We start from the raw sequence: 19151 nt of genomic DNA, 5'->3' as shown, positions 1-19151 counted from the left end.
TATATATATATATATATATATATATATATATATATATATATATATATATAATATTTACATGAATATCGACTATTTAATTTTTCTTAAAACTCTCTTTTTAAGAAAACTTATATCCAAAAATCTTTTTTTTTCTATATCACTTTTTGATAAAGGACAAATTTAAGATTTTGATTTAAAAATATTTTAATAAAAATTATAAAAATATTTTCAATTTCATTATATAATTTAAACTCAATAAATTGTATTAAAAAAAAAAAAAAATATTTACCCACTTGAGGTAAAAAGAAAGAATCTGGAATTTACTTCCAGTGATTTTTGTTCTTATAATAAGGCCTCAATATCTTTTAAAATATCCTCCTCCTCCTCCTCCTCTTCTTCAGCAATGACAAGTGAATTATTGCAAATTATTTTTGAATTATCACAGTCAATTGTCTCAGTCGATACTGAAATTTTTTCAACAACATCATCTGTTGTACTACTATCACAAACTCTAACTTCAACTTTTGAGAATGAATCATTTTGATTTTCATTCTTTTTTTCAATTTTCATATTATCATTATCATCTGATAAATTTTTACTTGTAAATTGAGAAAATTTCAATGATCTTCTTAATCTAACAGGTGGTACTTTATTATCCAAAATTTTTGATATTTTATTTCGTGAAATTTCATCGAAATTTTCATCCAATTCAGAATGCTTTCTTTTATTTATCTCTCGCCTTTCATTGTTGATTGCTTTTAATTTTTCTAAAGTTTTCATTGCATCTTTTAAAAATTCCTCAGTTGATTGATCATCACTTTGTATTGTTGTTGTTGTTGTTGTTGTTGTTTGATCGGAAGAAGATGAATTGGCTTCAATTTTCCTTCGACGAATTTCTTCGAGTGTTAAAATTTTGAAATTTAAATTAACTGAATCTGATGATGATGATAATGATGAATTGTAAAGAGGTGAATCCCTTTGTGTACGAATTGTTGTTATTTTTTTAAATTTCCCACCACCACTTGAACACAAATAATCGTCCGGTTGATAGGAATAAAAAGCTGCACTCTCTGCTTGAATTTCCTCGAGACGAATTTCCTCATATGTTTTGCAATACGCCACTCTGGATTTCCGTTTTTTTACTGGTGAACAACCTCCTTCGCTATCGGATTCTGTAAACAAGGCGTATTGATTCAGATATTAAATCATTTCAGTGATTTCTCTTTTTTTTTTGTTTTTTTTTTTATTTTTTTTTTTTTTTGTTTCTCTTGTCTTTCTCCATGTGCTTACTACCTCACGTCTTGGGAAAAAAAAGGTTCTTTCTGTGATTTCAAATTATACAAGGATTTACAATTTTTAAATTTTTTCAAATATTATTAATTATTTATTAATTACTTACTTCTAGTTCAGCTAAATCGCATTCGAACGTTGTTTCTTTTTTGAGAATCCAAAAAAAAAAAAAATTGCATTTATTTAAAAAAATTCCTTTTTGCAAAAAAAAAAAAATTCAATTCAATTTTTTTAAAGAAAAAATCGATTAAAAGTTTTAGTTCATCTTCATATTTTCGTTTATATTTTAATTAAAAGTTGCATTTACATTCGAATTTGAAATTCAAATACAATTTAATTAAAAATACATTTTTTTTCAAAATATGAAATAAAACTTAAAAAAAAAATGTTATTATTTTTTCTACTTAAAAAATCCGAAAATATGAAATTAAACTAACTTGTAATTTATCTGTTGAAATTTTCACTTTGAAAAATAATGGATGAGGAGAGAAAAATTATCAATTAAATATAAACAAGTGGCCCTAGTATCGTGAAAGTTCCAATTTTTTTTTTTTAATTTTCTCAATAAATTTTTCTCTTAACAAAACTCGATTAATTGGAATAATTTGACGCTACTCTGGCCAATTTTTGTAATAATAACAATAATCGTGTTTGTTTCGAGTTATCAAGTTTATTGAAATCCAAATATCGCATCAATGAAAATTATTAATTTCCATTCGCTTACATCGATCAATATAAATAATGCGCATTAGCTTATTAAATTCATTTTTTTTCCACTCTTACAATTTACAATGGATCTTTCGGCAAGTTAAACTATTCAATGGTATTTGTAATAATTGTATAAAAAATTTTTTAATTTCTAAATATTATTAAATATTTAAGTATAATATTAGTTTTTCAAATTTTTTTTTTGAAATTACTATAAATTATTACAATTGCCACTGTATAATTGTACAGAACCATATTATTATTATTATATTTTTTTCCTTTTTTGTTACATAATCTTTGAAATTACACCAGAGAAAAACACATTATATGCGTATTATAATTACAAAGGTGTTTAACATCGATTATTATTGGAGATATACAAAGAATCATTTACGATCCAAAAAATGCGCATTGGTATTTTTTTTTTTTTTTTTTTTTTCATATACGAATGGAAAAGGGGAATGGTAAAAACTTTTATGTATAGAAAAACCACGAACACAATAGTTTTAAAAAAAAGAAAGAAAAAATTATTTTAAATAATTTTTCATGAAACGCTAACGCGATTACATTGCATTAATTTTTTTTTTTTTTTTCACATATATATATTATTATTATACATACATGTATATTTAAATATACATATATGAAAATAAGCTTTTTTTTTCTATCGCCAAAATTTGGCAAAAATTTTTAGACAGGAAGGAAACATTTTTTTGTTCCTTTTTTTTCAATAATAATAATTAATAATAATAATATGCAATTAGAGAGAAGTTTGAAAGTCCAGTTTCTCTTCTCTACTTATCGCTCAATTATAATTATAATCAATTTAACGAACATTGATTATACAAAGATTATCAATGGCATTGTTATTAACGGTACGAGAGATCAAAAAAAAAAAATTTTTTTTTTCCTTCTGTAAATTTTTCATTTTTGAAATTTAATGTTTCATTCTTTTTTTTTTTTAAATTTGTATAATATCGATAGTCTCGTAACGCTAATAATAAAGTTACCTTAATTATATCAATTATTCCCAATGTGGAACAATATAATAAAAATGGTTACTTCACACTCTACCTCTCGCTCTCAAACACTCACTCACGTGAGACAAAAAAGCTTAAGAAAAAATTCGTGCTATTTTTAATTAATTCACAAATTTTTGTTGAAAAAAAAAAATTTTTTTCTTAACAACGAAAAAATAATTAAAAAAAAAAAAAAATATAAAAAAAAACGAAATAAAATATGAAAGAAAAGGTCTCACAACGCCACCACAATGTTTATATGAATACAACAATTATAAATAACTAATTTACTTTCATTAAAAATTAAATTTGTATGTGTAGAAATTAATTTGCTTTTTTTTTCAAAAAAATTCACTGGAAAAAAAATTTAATTTTTTTGAAAGTAAAACTCAATAAAAAGAAAAAGTGGTGCTTTAAGCGTTTGAGGTCGTCCGCTTCGCAACGAGGATAATTACTAATATATTTTAGTACTTAACCATAGAATATATATATATAATATATCATTATGCCGTACGCCTCATTTTTTTTTTTTTTTTATATAAAGATTGCTAATTTTCTATATTATGCGTGAAATTGTCTCTCTCTCTCTCTCTCTCTCTCTCTCTCTCTCTCTCTCTTTCTCTCTTTCCCTGTTTAATTTACACATATATAGATATAAATAAATAATTATAAATAATTATTTATTTATATTTATCAATAATATAATTAAATTACTTTTTTCCTTGATTCTCTTTTCTCTTTAATCGAGCTTTATTTAAATTTTCTTTTTTACCCTCATCCCGAAAAAGAAAAAAAATAGTTTTACTAGAATAAATGAATTTCCTTTTTTTTTCTTCTTTAATTGATTTGAGAATTTTCTCTATTAATTTCATATTTTTTGGGCTTTAATTTTTTTTTGAAAAAATAAATTCGGGATAAGGGGCAAAAACCATGGGCGTAAGAATAAATGGATAGAGCTCTCTAAATATATATATATATATATTTTTTTTTTTTGTAGGTCCCATGTTTTAGCAGTTAAATAATAGAGAAAAAAAAAAAAAATCACTCGGAGCTAAAGAAAAAAAAAAAAAATTTTTTTTTTTCTGCTTCGGCCGTACAAGTTTTCTCCTTCCAATCACTAAGTCTGTCTCCCCAAGTTGATACTTTTATCTCCATCCATATGCTCCTACGTCTATGATAAAACAACAGGAAGAAAAAATACTACATAACAAAAAAAAAAAAACAACTCACTCACTCTGGCACTCATTTTTTTTTTATATATATATATATATATAATTTTTAAAGACATTTTTCGCTTTAGATTTAAAAAAAAAAATTATTTAAATGCAATTAGTGATTTGTGTATTTTTTTTTTTCAAGAGAATTATTATATTATACTCTTTGTGTATACACAGTTTTTTTTTTTTTTAGTCGAGTGCAATAATGATCATGTAAAGAGAGAATGAAATGATTTTCGGGTGCGAAATTTTTTTTTTGTAATCTACTCGTTGATTACAAAAGTGCAAGAGAAAAACAAATTTGAAAACCCGAGTTACATTCTACATTGTTAATAATAAAAATCCTTTTTTGTCTAGATTATTACTAAGTTCTTTTTTTTAAATCGATTATTTATTTTTATTTTTCCAAGTGCTCATTACAAAAATTTCGTTAATTTTTTTTTTTTTTTTTTTTTTTTTTCATTGATTAACGCGCGATATCCCAGGCCGTTGTAAAAGTTCGCGTGAGAAGCCAAAACATATGAAGGCATTATTTATATATTATTATTATTATTATTATTATTATTATTATTATTATATATAGGTACGTGTAAATATGGCTTGGGACATTGAGCACTTTTCTAATTTTTTTTTTTTTTTTTTTTTTTATTTTTTTTCTTCTCTTTCCGAATGAATATGAAAATGAAGCTTGTTTTTGAATTTAAATAGAAAAATTTAGCAAAGAAAAAAAATTGATTTAAAACAAGCTTATTTCAATTTCAAACTGAAAAAACTTATTTTATTTAACGAACAAGGAATAAAGAAACAAATTGGCACCGGGCCAACAAAAAAAAAAAACAAATATCCTAGAAAAATATATAATAAATAATATAATTAATAATATGTAGTAGAATCTTTAAAGAAAATATTTTTCAAAATTTAGTATTCAGTCTCTGAAAATAAGAAAAACGTGAAGCAAAAAGAAAAAAAGAAAAAGAAAAAAAAATAGAAACGGAAAATTTCAACTATCTAATTTTGTGTTTTTTTTTTAGTCTAGCCGGAAAAATATACAAATTTGGCAGGCCTTTATGGGTATTTTCCACTTTTTTTTCAAAATCGACGATAGGATGCAAAACCGAGAAACGGAAACGGAAATCTCGAGGCCTGTTGTGATGTTTGTTGCGAATGATTGGGTGAGGTTGATGGCGGTCGTTGAAGGAGCGGAGAACTCGGCCGTTGAAGGAGTGGAGAACTCGGTCGTTGAAGGAATGGAGAATTCTGTTGTTGTTGATTTTGCAACGATGATAAAGGACCGTGCGAATGATGATGATGATGATGGTGATGATGATGGTGTAAATTAGGTAATGGTGGTCGATGATGATGATGATGATGATGATGTGGAAACGAAAGAGCATGATGACAAGGCGAGGAGGATTGCAAATTCTGTACATTGGTTACTGCGCTCAAATTTGTGGTGGCGGAAATATTGAGACTGTTTTGTTGTTGTTGTTGTTGTGGTGTTGGTACACCGGGAATTGTGATATTGCCTGGGATTCGTAATGTGCTAGACGGAAGGGAAAGAGTGCCTGGCGTGAGGTAGTGTAGGTTGAAAGACGGGCGGGGGGGCTAGTAAAGCCTCATACCTTCTTCAAAGTTGACAATCAGAGGATCCACAGCTGGACTTCCAATGAAACTGCCCGCTTCACTGCTACCACGTCCTTGATCAGATTCAGTGCTACTAGCATCGAATTTTGAGTCTTCTAAACCAATGGGTATTGCATTAATTATATTCCTTTTTTTTTTCCAAAAGAAAAAATTAAATAAACAATAATTTAGAGAAAAAAAAAAAAAAAAAAAACTCTTTCCTCCAAAATTATGGCACGGAAAAAAATTTTGGGAATAAAAAAATAAATAAATAACCACAATATCTAATCTCATGGGGATTTAAATTTAAAATAATATTTATATAATATTAATAATTTACTTTCTTGATTATTATTACAATTTTAATGATACAATTAAAATTCATTTGAAGCACTTATAATATATAATACTCTATATATATATATATAAATAGTTTTTAGTCACTTTTGAGGTTATGTTGATTTTCAATTAAAAAAAAACAAACAAACTCTTCACTGTGTTTTAAACCAGATTTTTTTTCCGTGTGTGTGTGTGTGTTTAATGATATTTACTAGACGAGGATTTACCTTGACGAGTTGACCATTCTTGATTAACTGGCTTCGTTGAAATTGTTTCTGATACCTTCACCTGATTAACAGAAGCATTTTGTGTTGGTTTTGGATTTCTATGAAGAAATGGGCAATATGGTTTCATACAACCACTTGGTTGTCCTTCCCAATAACAAGGAATTGACTTGCGATTTTTCTGTAAATTAAAATAAAATTTATAATTCCTATCAAAATTATTGTTAGGTGAAAAAAAAAAAAAATTCCAACTGAAAATTAAATGTAAAATAATAATGAAAAATTTTAAATTATACCTTTAATTCCATATGCCGAAAATTGCAATGCTCATTGAGGCAGCTTCCTTGCTGCCAATAAGAACAAACAGTCTCGCAACCCAATGCTGATGGTTCATGCCTGAACGCACAGTTATCGCCCTGTAATATTTCATTCAAATTAATTTTCCCACAAACAAAAATAAAATTTGCAAAATTCCACTCTTATAAAATCACAATGCGTAAACAATATTTTTACTGCGATTTCATTTTATGGACAATAATTTTTTTTTAATATTTATAGCACACATATATATATATATATAAATGCACAGAAAACATGGCAGAGATCACATGGCATTTTTTTAATATAAAGTATACGAAAAATTTATCGAATTTAAAAAAAAATTATTATTCCTTATTTTTAATTCCAAAGTAATTTTTTTCCCCCAAAAATTAAGAATTTTAAAAAAAAAATTATCGTATACACAAACCAGCTTCAACATGGCCGACATAACCTCAAATTTTTCAACGATTACTCACGCAACACATGGTAGAAGAAAATTTCAATTATTTGATTAAATATATAAAATAAATTCAAATTTTCAAATGTTTTTTAAGAAATGAGCACTATTTTTTTTTTTCTTACCTTAGAGCATTTGGAATAATAATAAAAATAGCAGTCCGTGTTCTTTTGGTTTTGCTCCATTTGTAAAAACCTATAAAACGACGAGTGATCGTGTTCCTTACTGTAAAGGAAAAGAGAAAAAAAAAAAAAAAAAAACAAAGATAGTACAATTTAGAATATATCAAAATTATTATTATAATAATATTAATTTATGAAAGGACAAAATAGTTTCATGAAAATAGGGGGAAAAAAAAAACAAAATTCACGAGAAATGTTATACCATTTCGTACGAAACATGATGTCGAAATTATAGTTTGGGAGTTAAGAGACTTTCTTTGACAGCAATCGAAATATTACTGATGAAAATTGTGGGTTTTCAGTTTTGTTTTGATTTGCAAGGTCATTTTTTTTCTTATTATTAGGAAATTGTCAAAGTATACTTACACTTTCGAGCACTTTTTTTTTTTCTTAGTATATAACTTGGATATTACACTCACGACACTCAATACGACGACGTGCGACGACGCGAACGCAAAGAAGGAAGAAGGAAGAGGAACGACCAACCATAGGAAAGGAGGGGAGAGGAGAGATTATATATATATATATATATGTATATATACATGTATCACCAAACTAAAGTTTGTGCATTTTTTTTTTTTTTTTTTACTTTCGTATTATGCACCAATTTTTTTTTTTTTAATTTTTAGCTAAAAATTTTAATGGAAATTATTTTAAATTTAAATAAAAAGACATATTTTTATGAATAAAATAATTTCTTTAATTGAAGAAAATTTTTTTTCTATATAAAAACGTAATCGATAGTAAAATAGTAATTTATTATTACAACACACAAATATATAATATATACATATCATTGAAAATAAAACTATATATATAATAATAACTGAAAAATTAGTTAATATTGTAATATAAATAATTTTCTTAAAAATAAAATTTGTATATTAATATATTCGTTTTATTAAAAATTATAATAATTATTATGTCAATTCGTTTTTTTTTTTTAATATGCGTGTAATTAATCGAACTTATATATTTCTCAGGCACTTAAATCGAATAAAAAAAAAGGGAAATTAATTAATATTATGCTTGACAATATACAATTCGCAAATTATGGCTGAGTTCCTTAATCAAAGGAAATTTAATTCACAAATTGTATTTTAATTATATACTTATATTTAGAAAAAAAAAGAAATTTCTATATGTGCATTTTTTTTTAAATGTTTCTATTTTATAATTCTTTTAATATCTTTAATTCCTAATAATTTATATAAAAATGTATATTTCATTTAACATTCAATTTAATGTTATTAAAATTTAAATTATTGATTATATTTACAAAAAGAAGTTTTTTTTTTCTATTATAGAGAAATAATTCAATCATTCGATTAAAATGATTGAGAAGACTTTAATAAAATTACAAATATATAAACAACAAAGTGAAAAGTTTTTTTTTATTGTTATTTATTCTTTCAAATGAAAGAAGAACTTTTCACTAATATGGAATTTTTTTTTTTTTTTTGATTTTCAATTTGATACAATTCCATTTTCAATTTTTAAACAACTATCTAAGATTTCAATTTGTTATATATATATTTTTTTTCATATGATTAATACTATGATATGCGCGAAAATGTATAGAAAATTTTTTTAATTTATAAATGAAGAGTCTAATCAGGAATTTTCCTTGAGAACACAAATATAGTAAAAAAAAAAATTCTATTGTATAAGCTAGCAGACCTTAAATATACAATATTTCAGGAGAATTATTTTATCACAAAATAGAATAATATATATCACGTAACGAAACATCGAAAGCACATATGTGAGCAAAAATATAATTATAAAAAGAAAAACTTAATGGTTTATTAAAATAAAAATATTTTAACAACTTTCAAAGCAGTTTAAAAAAAAAAAATACCCGAAAACAAATATTTAGTCTGTCGTTGCATTTAAGAAAAAAAATCGGATGGACAGTCAAATAAAAAGTTAGTATGTTTTTTTAAATAAAAACAAAATTTTTACTAACTTTTGTTCCGATTTTTTTTTTGTAAATAAAATATAACAAAATATTTAATTTCCATCACCGGCTCAAGATATAAAATGAACATTGTTCTATTTTTTTTTTCTTAAAGAACATTTTAGATTAAAAATAATAATTCCATCTAGAGATTTCGATATACAATAAATATACATATTATGTACAATATTTGAAACATCCTCTAATAAATATATATAAACTAATACGAATTTTTTCTAAAATTGTAACATTCACTTTGATAAAGGAGAAAATTTAATTAGTATTTTTTTTTTTCATTCATTCTCTGAATCTAAAATATGTCAGTCGAATTTTTCTCTGGAATAGAATAATAGAATTTTTTTGTTTTCTTTTTTTTTTTTTGAACTGGGTGGCAGTTACACTAGCTAAATTTTCATATTGGAAAACACAAAAATGTAAAATCGATATCAAAGAAATTTCGGAAAGACTATAATAATAATTATTAAAAAAAAAGGACCTAGGATTTATTGGCGCTGCAACATTTGGAGCAATCAAAGCAACTAGTGTGCTATCTTTTCATCGACCATGAAGTTCGATTACTATTACTAGGTCCAGCTCCAGCAAGTTGACCCTGAAGATTCGTTACAGTTTCTTGAAGTGATTTTTTTTCTTTCATAAGAATTGAAATATTTTCCTGCGATATTTCTAAACACGATCTTAACATATCGGATTCTTCTTTAACAAATCGTAATCGTGAATTTTCATCAGCAAAACGTTCTAATGCCGCAAGACGTCGTTTTAATTCTTCATTATCAGATTTAAATTGCTTACAAGATTGTCGTAAATTATTTAATTCAGCATCGTTTCTATTTTGTATGGTACCATTTGATAATATTGGATTTGAATGACTTTCCAAAAGAGTGTTTACTGGAAAAAAAAAAGAAATTTTTTTTTTTTTTCAGAGCAAAAAAAGAAAATTATTTATCATATCATGCAAATACATTTCACGTGCGCATCTAAAGGTATTTTATATGATTTAAAGGAAATATGTAAAGGGAGAAAAATTAATTTTGTTTTTTTTTTATGTAATTGAAAAAAATAATCTATATCTACTTGTGTTGAACTAATGCTCACATTCGAAGATAACCCTTCTGAGTGCACAGAACAATATTATTATAGAAAAATTAAAAAACGATAATTTCTTAATACAAGACAATAATATATTATTAACAAAGGCCTATAGAGCATTTTAAATCAATAAAAATTTTACTTTAACAACACTTTTCAAAATTCAATCAAAAAGAAAAAAAAAACTCATAGGCATCTAATTTTGCAATTTACTATATTAAATACTTTAAGTTGAACAAACTTGAAAATAAAAATACATCAGGTCTCGGAGGGACGAATAAAAAAAATCTCATTAAGATATTTACAAAACGAAACTCAAAAAATTGATTTTATTTAAAATAGACCTCGAATCGACTTTAAGGCACAAAAAATTTTCCCATTAAATTTTATTTAATTCCTACCTCTCTCAAAAAAAAAAAAATTTACTCCGAGCCCTGCAAATTAAAATTAAATTCTAAAAAACAAATTCTTACCAACTGGTTCAATGTGAAAAACCCCATCAATTCCTCGTAATATCCTTAGTCGTGAAATAACTAAATCAATTGGTATTGGCCCAGGAGATGTTATATTATTTGGAGGACGATCTTCGTTTAATGTTAATCCAATGTTTTCCAATAAGATCTAAAAATTGATAAATATAAATTTAAAATTTTTCTTATAGAAAATTAAATATCTATTTAAAATTTCTCATATTTAATTATTAATTTATTTTGTATTTTATTTTTAAATTAATTTCAATATTTCTCTTTGATTGTAAAAATTAATTAATTAATTATCATAAACAAACCTCAACTGGAATTGGTTTGGGAATAATTTCATCCTCAACTAAATCGGTAAGGCCAGTAACTGAACTCATACACAATGTTAAATTAACATTTGAAACTTTGACATTTACATGATCTTTAAATAAAGCCATGACACTTTGCTTATCACAAATGTTAAATCCAGAAATTTCCGATTCAATATCATTAAATCGTCCTCGATCCTGAGAATTTCGACTACTACCATAAGTACTTTGACTTGCTTGAGATAATCTTCTTGAATCTTCTTTATCCTTGAGACAATGATCTAATCTCAATTTAATTTTTGCTCTACACTCTGAATCAGATGGCAATTCAATCCAACCACGGGTTCTCGAACTGAATTTTGTCTAGAAAAATTGAATTGCAATTTCAATTCTTTGTATGAATTGTAAAATTTTTTTTTTTAAAGCAGAACTAAATTTTTTAAATTGTTCTAATTCTAATTACATTTTGCATTTTTCCTTTTATTATTTATAATTCACTAACATATAATTATGTACATGTATAAATAGTTTAATATACCTGTTCAATTTTATTTTATAATAATTCTTTTCTCGATTTGTTTTTTTTTTAACTATTGATTAAACAATATCAAAACACAGAAAGCATTGAGGTATGCAAAGCTGCAATATTCGTCCAAGGAATATCACATTTTATATACATATTAATTAATTAAGGCATGCGCGTTTTTTTTCTGAATTATCAAGCCCAAGCAACAATTTACAAGCCGATTTTTTTTTATTTATTTCACTTTTTTTTTTTTTACTATTCCTATACTAAATTCAAAGTCTTGGAAAATACAACAATAATTTCGACTCGGACTTTTTTGTTTTCAATAAAAAAAAAAAAAATGAATTCTAAATTTCTTTCTTTTATCTATATAAATGTTTCAAAAAAAAATATCCTAAAACTAAAAATCTTGTTTCAAAAGAAATGAATGAACAGAGAATTTAAAAAAAGAAATTTTCTTTTAGCCTGACTATATCGAAACACAATTTTTTTATATTATATTCTAATAAACTGAATTCATTTTTTTAGTCTCACATGCATCGTCATTGGGTCTAATTAAATTAATTATTATTATTATAAATATTTTTGCCAATACCTTTCCCTTGGCCTGCCACAAGTGCCACATAAAAACATTCACAAGAGAAGGAGAGACGCGGGAGAAGGCATGCAAAAAAATTTTAAAGACAAAAATTGTATAAATATGTAATTAAAAATGTTTATATTAATATAAATATGAATATTGTTTGTATATAATAATAATAATAATAATAATAATAAACATTGATAAAAGTTTATTTAAAAAAACAATTTATAAATAATTTTTAGAAAAAAATTTTTATAACGTGAGAAAAATTTGTTAAAAAGCGAAATGTGATTTTACTTTATCTAATTATAAATATACTAAAAAGTACAGTATTATTAATTAAAAAATAAAAAAAGAAAAATAGATTAAAAAATTCTAAAATGTATTACATGTGTAATATAATAATAATAATAATAATAATAATAAAGTACTGCGATATGTGTCATCAATATACGGAAATATTAATTTGTCTCGCAATTAAAGGATAATTAGTTAAAAATTGAGAAAAAAAAAAAAAAAATGTTGAACAATAATCTTACCTGAAATTCATCCCAAGGTATTGAGGAACACTCGTCACTGGCAATATTTGAGACTTGAACTTTTATAGATGATGAAAATCCATTTGATTGTTGAATAACTTCAACTTTTGATAATTTGAATGTCACCATTGAAACCTAGATTTAATTAATTAACGATTAAAATTCAAAAAAAAGGGGGACAAATTGAAATCTAAAGAATTAAATTGTAATGTAAAATCAACTCACTAAATCTTTTCTCTTACAAACGCTGTCTAATGATTTTTCACTTTGTGTATCGGGCGTTTCTTCAATAACTTCACTAGCCTCTTCAACAGCAGCAACTCTTATTGAATTATCCAATGCAAATGTTGCATCCATTTTCTCTTGATCCTCCAATGAAACAACAACATAATTTTCACTATCAGAACTTGCATCACTTCTCATTGAAACAGTATCACTACATCCATCCTCAGGCGATGGTTTCAATGCCGAATCCAATGATGTCATTAAATTACTAAATCCCTTTTTCATTGATGATAAACTTAAATTATTTGAAATAAATGGTGAATTTGTTGTACTTTCTAATTTTACAATATTCTCAGGTCTTGTTCTCATTGTTTTTTTCTCAATTTGTTCTGAATATTTATTATTTGTTCCATTTTGTTGTTGAAATGTAACAACTGGCTGCGATTGCATATTCATATGTGAAAAATCCATTGAAAGCATTGATGAAACTTCACTTTGTGGTGTTTCAACATCATTACTTGTATTCATTCGTTTTGTACTATAATCAACGCGTGCCGCTGTTGCATTTGTTTGCCATAATGATGATGAACCACCAAATTCAATATCGGCAATACTTGAAGAATCGGGAACAACTGATTCTAAATCACCACCTGAATTTTCCTTTCCTGGCGTTTGTGATGGCATAATAAATGTCACTTCAATCTACAAAATTAGGGGGAAAAAAAATTAATGAAATAGAAAAACAAATTATTATTTTCTAATTTAATTTTTCTAATTCAATTATTTTCATATAAAAATTATATAAATTTTTTTTTCGTCTGTTATGAATCGTAATTTTCAATTTATAAATATTAATATTAATTCCATACCTGTGGAATTAGCGCTCCAATGACTATTGAACTTCCTCTTTCGACTTTGAGAATTTTATTTGAATCAACATTCAAATAAGTAGCCATTTCAGTTACAGCTTCTGAGAGTCTCAAGAGAAAAAGAAATTGATAGTGATTTATTTGTACACTAATTAGATTACTAATATAAGCAAGGCCATGTATATCGGCTGATGGAATTTTAGAAGAAGATGATGATGATGATGATGATGAAGAAGTTGTATTTTCACTAGTTGTATCCTCTGTTTTCATATGAATCCAAAGTGTTAATGGAAAAGCATCTAAAAATGGAACTGGACGATTTTGACCCACGGCTCTTGCACCAAAAAAATCACCCCAAACTGGCTCGAAATTACAGCACCAAACATCTTTTGCCTCCATCCAAAGAAGTTCACGTTTCAATTGACGTACCATTTCATTCACTGAATTACTGCTAAAATTATCGGGAACTGATCTAATTCTGTCTGTGCCTAAAAATTTATATAATCAACAAATTTATCTTCTATATAAAATTATAAAAGTATAAAAAAACAAATATAATACAGAATTGCCACAAAATTACTGAAATTAAATTTTAGTATTAATATAATTTGATCTTCAAAAATTCAATTATTTAGCTACTCTGAATATAAAAAAAAAATGTATGAAAAATATAAACAAAAAAAAAAAAGAATATTTTTCATTACCTGCGCAATGTTGTAAAAATTTCTCCGTCACAACATGAAAATCCTCTGGATTATTAGGAAATTCAGTACCAAAAAACATTTGTCCCATTTGAAATGCATTGAGACATTGTGCTAAATCGGCTCTCGATGATCTTTCCGTTGATCTCACATTTGTTATAGTTGCTCTCGATGTTTGTATATGAAGTGATTTTGGCCTGTCTTTTTGATTTGGATAATCCTGTTGATTTTCAAAAACCACCTGAAAATTAAATTTATAAAAAAAAAATGTTGTATTTTAAATTAAAAGTCTAGTATTTTTTTTTTTTTTTAAGTTTCAAAAACCAAATTTTCTTACTCTTGGTAATATTGATTCAATTTTAACATCAAAATACATGAGATTTGCTGTGTTTGTCGCTGTTTTCTTATCGTCACCCAATAATGAATAATAAAGATTCAAGAGAAATGAATTAAACCAAAGACAAGAACAAATGTCAAAATTTATTTGTATTGGATTTAGTTGTACATAAAATTTTGGCAATGGTACTGGAATAAAAGAAAGGAAAAAATTAGATAATTTTACTGAGAAAGAAAAATTACTTCAAAGATAAAAATAACTTACGTGGAAATGTAATGTCACCAGGATAATAATAGTAAGTAAATTCAGCATGAAGAATATTAACATCTTCGGGAAGACAAAATCTGTCTTTATCACCTAGAAAAAAAAAGAAGAAATATTCATTTGAAATTTACAAATTCGAGAAACCAAAAAAAAAAACAAAAACATGCTCAATTTTCGCGTAATTAAAAATATGAAAATAAAATTTCTATATTTATATTATATAGAAATTTAAAATTAAAAAGAAAAATTAAATTTGCTATTTTGTATCTAAATTTTTAGTTTAAAAACAAAACAAAATTTTAAATACATCAAAATTTTATGTGACAAATCTAGTCTTTTATACCTGGTGAATGCTTCTTCCTCGATTGAGCTGTGCAATATAGTTATAAGAAAAAAAATATTATTGACAAATCATAAATTTTAAATAATCGTTAAATTTCATTTTACTTTTTTTTTTTAAAAAAAAAAAGGAAATAATTATAATACCTAAAACAAATTCTTTTGGTATTGGCTTTCGAGTTGCAGTTGTAACTTTATAGAGAGTGAAGTCATCAACTCGAATTACAATACATGTCGTCATTAATTTTGCCAATTGTTCAAGTACATGATTTTTCACAGGATTTCCACTTGGTTGTGAAGATGGTTTTTTCTCTTGCGATCCGCTACTTTGAAGTGAAGGCTTATCAGATTCATCACCGCTTGATTTCATACTATTACCTATAATTAATGATAAGAAGAAAAAATTTTTGTAATTATCACCAAAATAAAGATTCAGATAATTGAATTTTCGAAAAATATTTTAAAAATTATTAAAAATAATTGAATTTCAAGTATTTTTTTTTAAATTTCAAACAATAATTAAATTTTACAGAATTGAAAATAATTTATCAAGTTATTTATTAATATTAATTAATGTTTATCAAAATATTTTCTTTTATGTTAATAAATAAAATTTAAGAAATTGAATAATTTTATGCTTTTCAACAAAAGGGGAATTTAAATTTGCGCAATGTTTTGTTATTTTTTTATTTTTTTTTTAAATTAAAATAACTCACCACTTGCATTCGCTTGTGTGCGAGTTAAAGGTGAATGTTGAGTTCTACCCGAATCAATAAGATCCATAAATTGCCCTCTAAAAGCATTTAAAGATTGTTGTAACCATTGACTATGAGGAACAGCACTTTCTTTATAAAGAGCCCAATGTTTTCTGTCAGCAATTGCCAAATGATATGGATAATAATCAACTTGAAATTTAACCAATGAAATTTGTAGAGCGCCACCATCTTGTAAATCAGGATGAAGAGATCTACCAACTGTAAAAAGAAATTATTTTTTTTTTTTCCAAATTAATAAATAAAATTTTAATTTATTTTTATAGAATAAAATTTTTCACCTCCAGGATCATCGCACAAATGTAAATCAATTCTTTGCGATAGAAAATGATAGGATGTTTCAAAAACATCGTATCTTGAAAATATTTTCGATATTGGTGTATGACTGGCGCTTTTTGATCTTGTTTGCTGTGAAACTTGTGCCTGATATTCTGGCAAACACTAAAAAAAAAAGTTCAAAAAAAATAAAATTTTATATATAAATTTGAATTTAAAAAAAAAAATCAATTACCTCCAGCTTACGAGCAGCTTTTGTTTTTCTTTCAAGAATCGTTGCTTTTTCAATTAAACCACCCAATGAATCGATAAAATGAAGAGCAGCCTTTAATTGAGAATCAGTCAATACCCAAAGAAGATCATCTAAAATTATCACTAATCTCGATCCTATTACAAAACAATCTGTAAAAAAAAAAATCAAATAAAATTATTATTTCTTTCAAAAATCAAATTCATTTTTCAATAGATATTTTCTCTTTTCTAACCAGAAAGTCTTTTTTTAATTGTTATTCTACATCGTGCTTGATTGGTTAATAAACGAAGTGGCGTAAGATCTTTGTCTTTTGTACTCCAAGCTTCAATTCTCACTGTTTGCCATTCGAGTTCCTTGAAAATTAACAATTGTCCCCGATCAGGATCTTTAACTCTTGTCATTCTTAAATCACTACGCTGCCAAGCTGGTGATTTTGATTCCACCATTATACGTGACATCTACAAAAAAAAATTATATTTTTATATATATATCAAAAATTAACCAAAATTTTATTTCAAAAATTCCCTCACTTTTCCCTAACTAAAAAAAACTTTTGAATTATTTAATATTCTGCATTGTTAATTGAAATTTTTTTAATGCTTTTTAAGTAACAATTTCAGTCACAAAGAAAAAGATAAGATAATTCAAAAATTGTTTAATAAGAAAATTTTATTATATTCAAAACTTTTATTATAAAAAAAAGTAAATACTTTGAAAAATGAACGGCAATAATGATATTACAAAAACGTTTAATTAAAAAAAAAAACTGAATTAACATTTATGTATCAGTTTTTTAATTTGTGGTTTCTTTTAATCAAAATTCCCTGACTTTTTCCTGACTTGCGGCCACCTTGTAATTAAAACATTAATTTTTATTTACGATAAACAAAATTAAATAAAATAATTGATTGTAATAAAAAAAAAACATTTTAATATTCTTATCTTTTGTGAATTATATTAATTATATTCGCTTTTTATTCACCTGAACTTTAGCAATAAATGCTGGACTTTTAAATTTCACAGAAACAGTATTAACAGCAACTGTTATTCCATCGATTACTTTGTGAATAAAAGAATATTTTGCCGGTCCACCATAAGAGGATAATCCTTGTGGAGTTGACATACTTCTTAAATCTTCGACAGTTTCAACTTCAATATGAACTTCATCTAAACTCTAAAAAAAAAGAAAATGTTTACAAAAATTTTACTAATTTAAAAAAAAAAATTTTTTTTTGTTTTTTTTCAAAATATTACCAGAAAAATAGGAACACTTTTTAATTTTGTCCATTGTATTCGAAATGTCACTTTATTACACCAGGATCTAGTTAATCGTAACCATGACGGTAATTCTAATAAATCTGTTAAAACTATTTCATCCAATTCTAAATTAGAGAGTTCACCTTCTCCTTTAAATGTACTTAAATTAATTTTATCCGCTGATAAATTTTTTGTAAATCTAAAACATAAAATATATATTTCATTTTTTTCACCCCTATCAATTATTATTATTATTATAAACAATTTAAAAAGACATTTTTTAAATCAAATATTATTTAACTAAAAGAGAATTTCTAAAATATTCTACAGTTGAACAAAGAATAGTAATTTTTAAATTATTGAAAAGTCTGCAACTTTCACGTTAAGTGCTTCATAAAGAAAGTATGTTTAATATTCTTTTTTTGAATAATAAAAAAAAAAAACGCCAGATATGTTATGACAGAGAGTAGAAGAGACCAGCTGATATTGTCAAAAAAAAAGGATAAAAAATAGAATTGTATTAAATTTTTTTTTTTTTTAGAAAAAAAATAAAAAGCTTATAGAAAGTTATTAAAAATAAAATACGTAGTTATTGATAAAAGGATAAAAATCTCTCTCATTTATATTACGAGCTAGATGTCAAGGGCGGTGCAATTTACCTGTCTATTAAAAAAATATTAACAAAAAATACAAATTTTTAAAACAAATGAAAAACAGAAACATACCTCGAAAGATGTTTTAACAACTGATTTTTTATTATTGACACCATTTTAATGATTATTAATTACTTTTTTATAATGACATGATTATTCCTCTTTTCTCGTCTTCTGTGTATACTACACTATCACTACCAACGTGAGAACAAAAAAAAAAAAGTGTTTTTCACGTATGCCAACATAATAAAGGAAACCGGTGCATTATTTATTCATAATAATATAAATATTCAATTTTTAAAATCAGAGTTTAAAATTCAATGTTAATATAATAATTAAATTT

General features: G+C 25.0%; 2 protein-coding genes across 5 annotated transcripts; both read right to left on the bottom strand.

The window, feature by feature from the left end:
• Positions 1–306: 306 nt before the first annotated feature.
• On the bottom strand, positions 307–7714 carry LOC127284892 (zinc finger CCCH domain-containing protein 11A-like). 2 transcript variants are annotated; one of them, XM_051310604.1, is made up of 6 exons: positions 7562–7714; positions 7303–7402; positions 6696–6815; positions 6403–6580; positions 5836–5952; positions 307–1151 (listed from the first exon to the last, which is right to left on the bottom strand). In XM_051310604.1, the coding sequence occupies exons 1-6, from the start codon at positions 7576–7578 to the stop codon at positions 322–324; spliced, it is 1362 nt and encodes a 453-aa protein (XP_051166561.1). In that variant the 5' UTR covers positions 7579–7714; the 3' UTR covers positions 307–321. The 2 variants fall into 2 exon arrangements, with proteins under 2 accessions (XP_051166561.1, XP_051166562.1); XM_051310605.1 differs by having other exon boundaries at positions 5836–5949.
• Positions 7715–9140: 1426 nt separating this feature from the next.
• LOC127284890 (UHRF1-binding protein 1) lies at positions 9141–18997 on the bottom strand. 3 transcript variants are annotated; one of them, XM_051310599.1, is made up of 19 exons: positions 18881–18997; positions 18153–18354; positions 17881–18072; positions 17131–17356; positions 16881–17047; positions 16651–16810; positions 16313–16570; positions 15744–15974; positions 15601–15627; positions 15258–15350; positions 14994–15181; positions 14660–14897; positions 13956–14443; positions 13087–13788; positions 12862–12996; positions 12335–12346; positions 11214–11576; positions 10900–11047; positions 9141–10225 (listed from the first exon to the last, which is right to left on the bottom strand). In XM_051310599.1, exons 1-19 carry the CDS (start codon positions 18922–18924, stop codon positions 9867–9869), a joined length of 4233 nt encoding a protein of 1410 aa, XP_051166556.1. In that variant the 5' UTR covers positions 18925–18997; the 3' UTR covers positions 9141–9866. The 3 variants fall into 3 exon arrangements, with proteins under 3 accessions (XP_051166556.1, XP_051166557.1, XP_051166558.1); XM_051310600.1 differs by lacking the exon at positions 12335–12346; XM_051310601.1 differs by lacking the exon at positions 15601–15627.
• Between the last annotated feature and the right edge of the window lie 154 nt (positions 18998–19151).

The sequence above is a fragment of the Leptopilina boulardi genome, unplaced genomic scaffold (genome assembly GCF_019393585.1).
Source record: "Leptopilina boulardi isolate dan_hultmark-lab unplaced genomic scaffold, ZJU_Lbou_2.1 LbouV2_327, whole genome shotgun sequence".
In the NCBI taxonomy this organism is placed as follows: domain Eukaryota; kingdom Metazoa; phylum Arthropoda; class Insecta; order Hymenoptera; family Figitidae; genus Leptopilina; species Leptopilina boulardi.
Note: the sequence above shows the minus strand (reverse complement) of the source record. Positions and strands in the feature narration are given on the sequence as shown.

Excerpts from the sequence above, each read along its gene's own strand:
- LOC127284890 (XM_051310599.1), bottom strand. The coding sequence starts at position 18,924 with ATGGTGTCAATAATAAAAAATCAGTTGTTAAAACATCTTTCGAG. Across the intron at positions 17,357-17,880 it reads CATTTATTGCTAAAGTTCAG|ATGTCACGTATAATGGTGGA; the intron begins GTGAATAAAAAG and ends TTTTTTTTGTAG. Across the intron at positions 15,975-16,312 it reads CACACAAGCGAATGCAAGTG|GTAATAGTATGAAATCAAGC; the intron begins GTGAGTTATTTT and ends CATTAATTATAG.
- LOC127284892 (XM_051310604.1), bottom strand. Across the intron at positions 6,816-7,302 it reads ATTATTCCAAATGCTCTAAG|GGCGATAACTGTGCGTTCAG; the intron begins GTAAGAAAAAAA and ends GAAATATTACAG. Across the intron at positions 5,953-6,402 it reads AGAATGGTCAACTCGTCAAG|AAGACTCAAAATTCGATGCT; the intron begins GTAAATCCTCGT and ends CCATTGGTTTAG.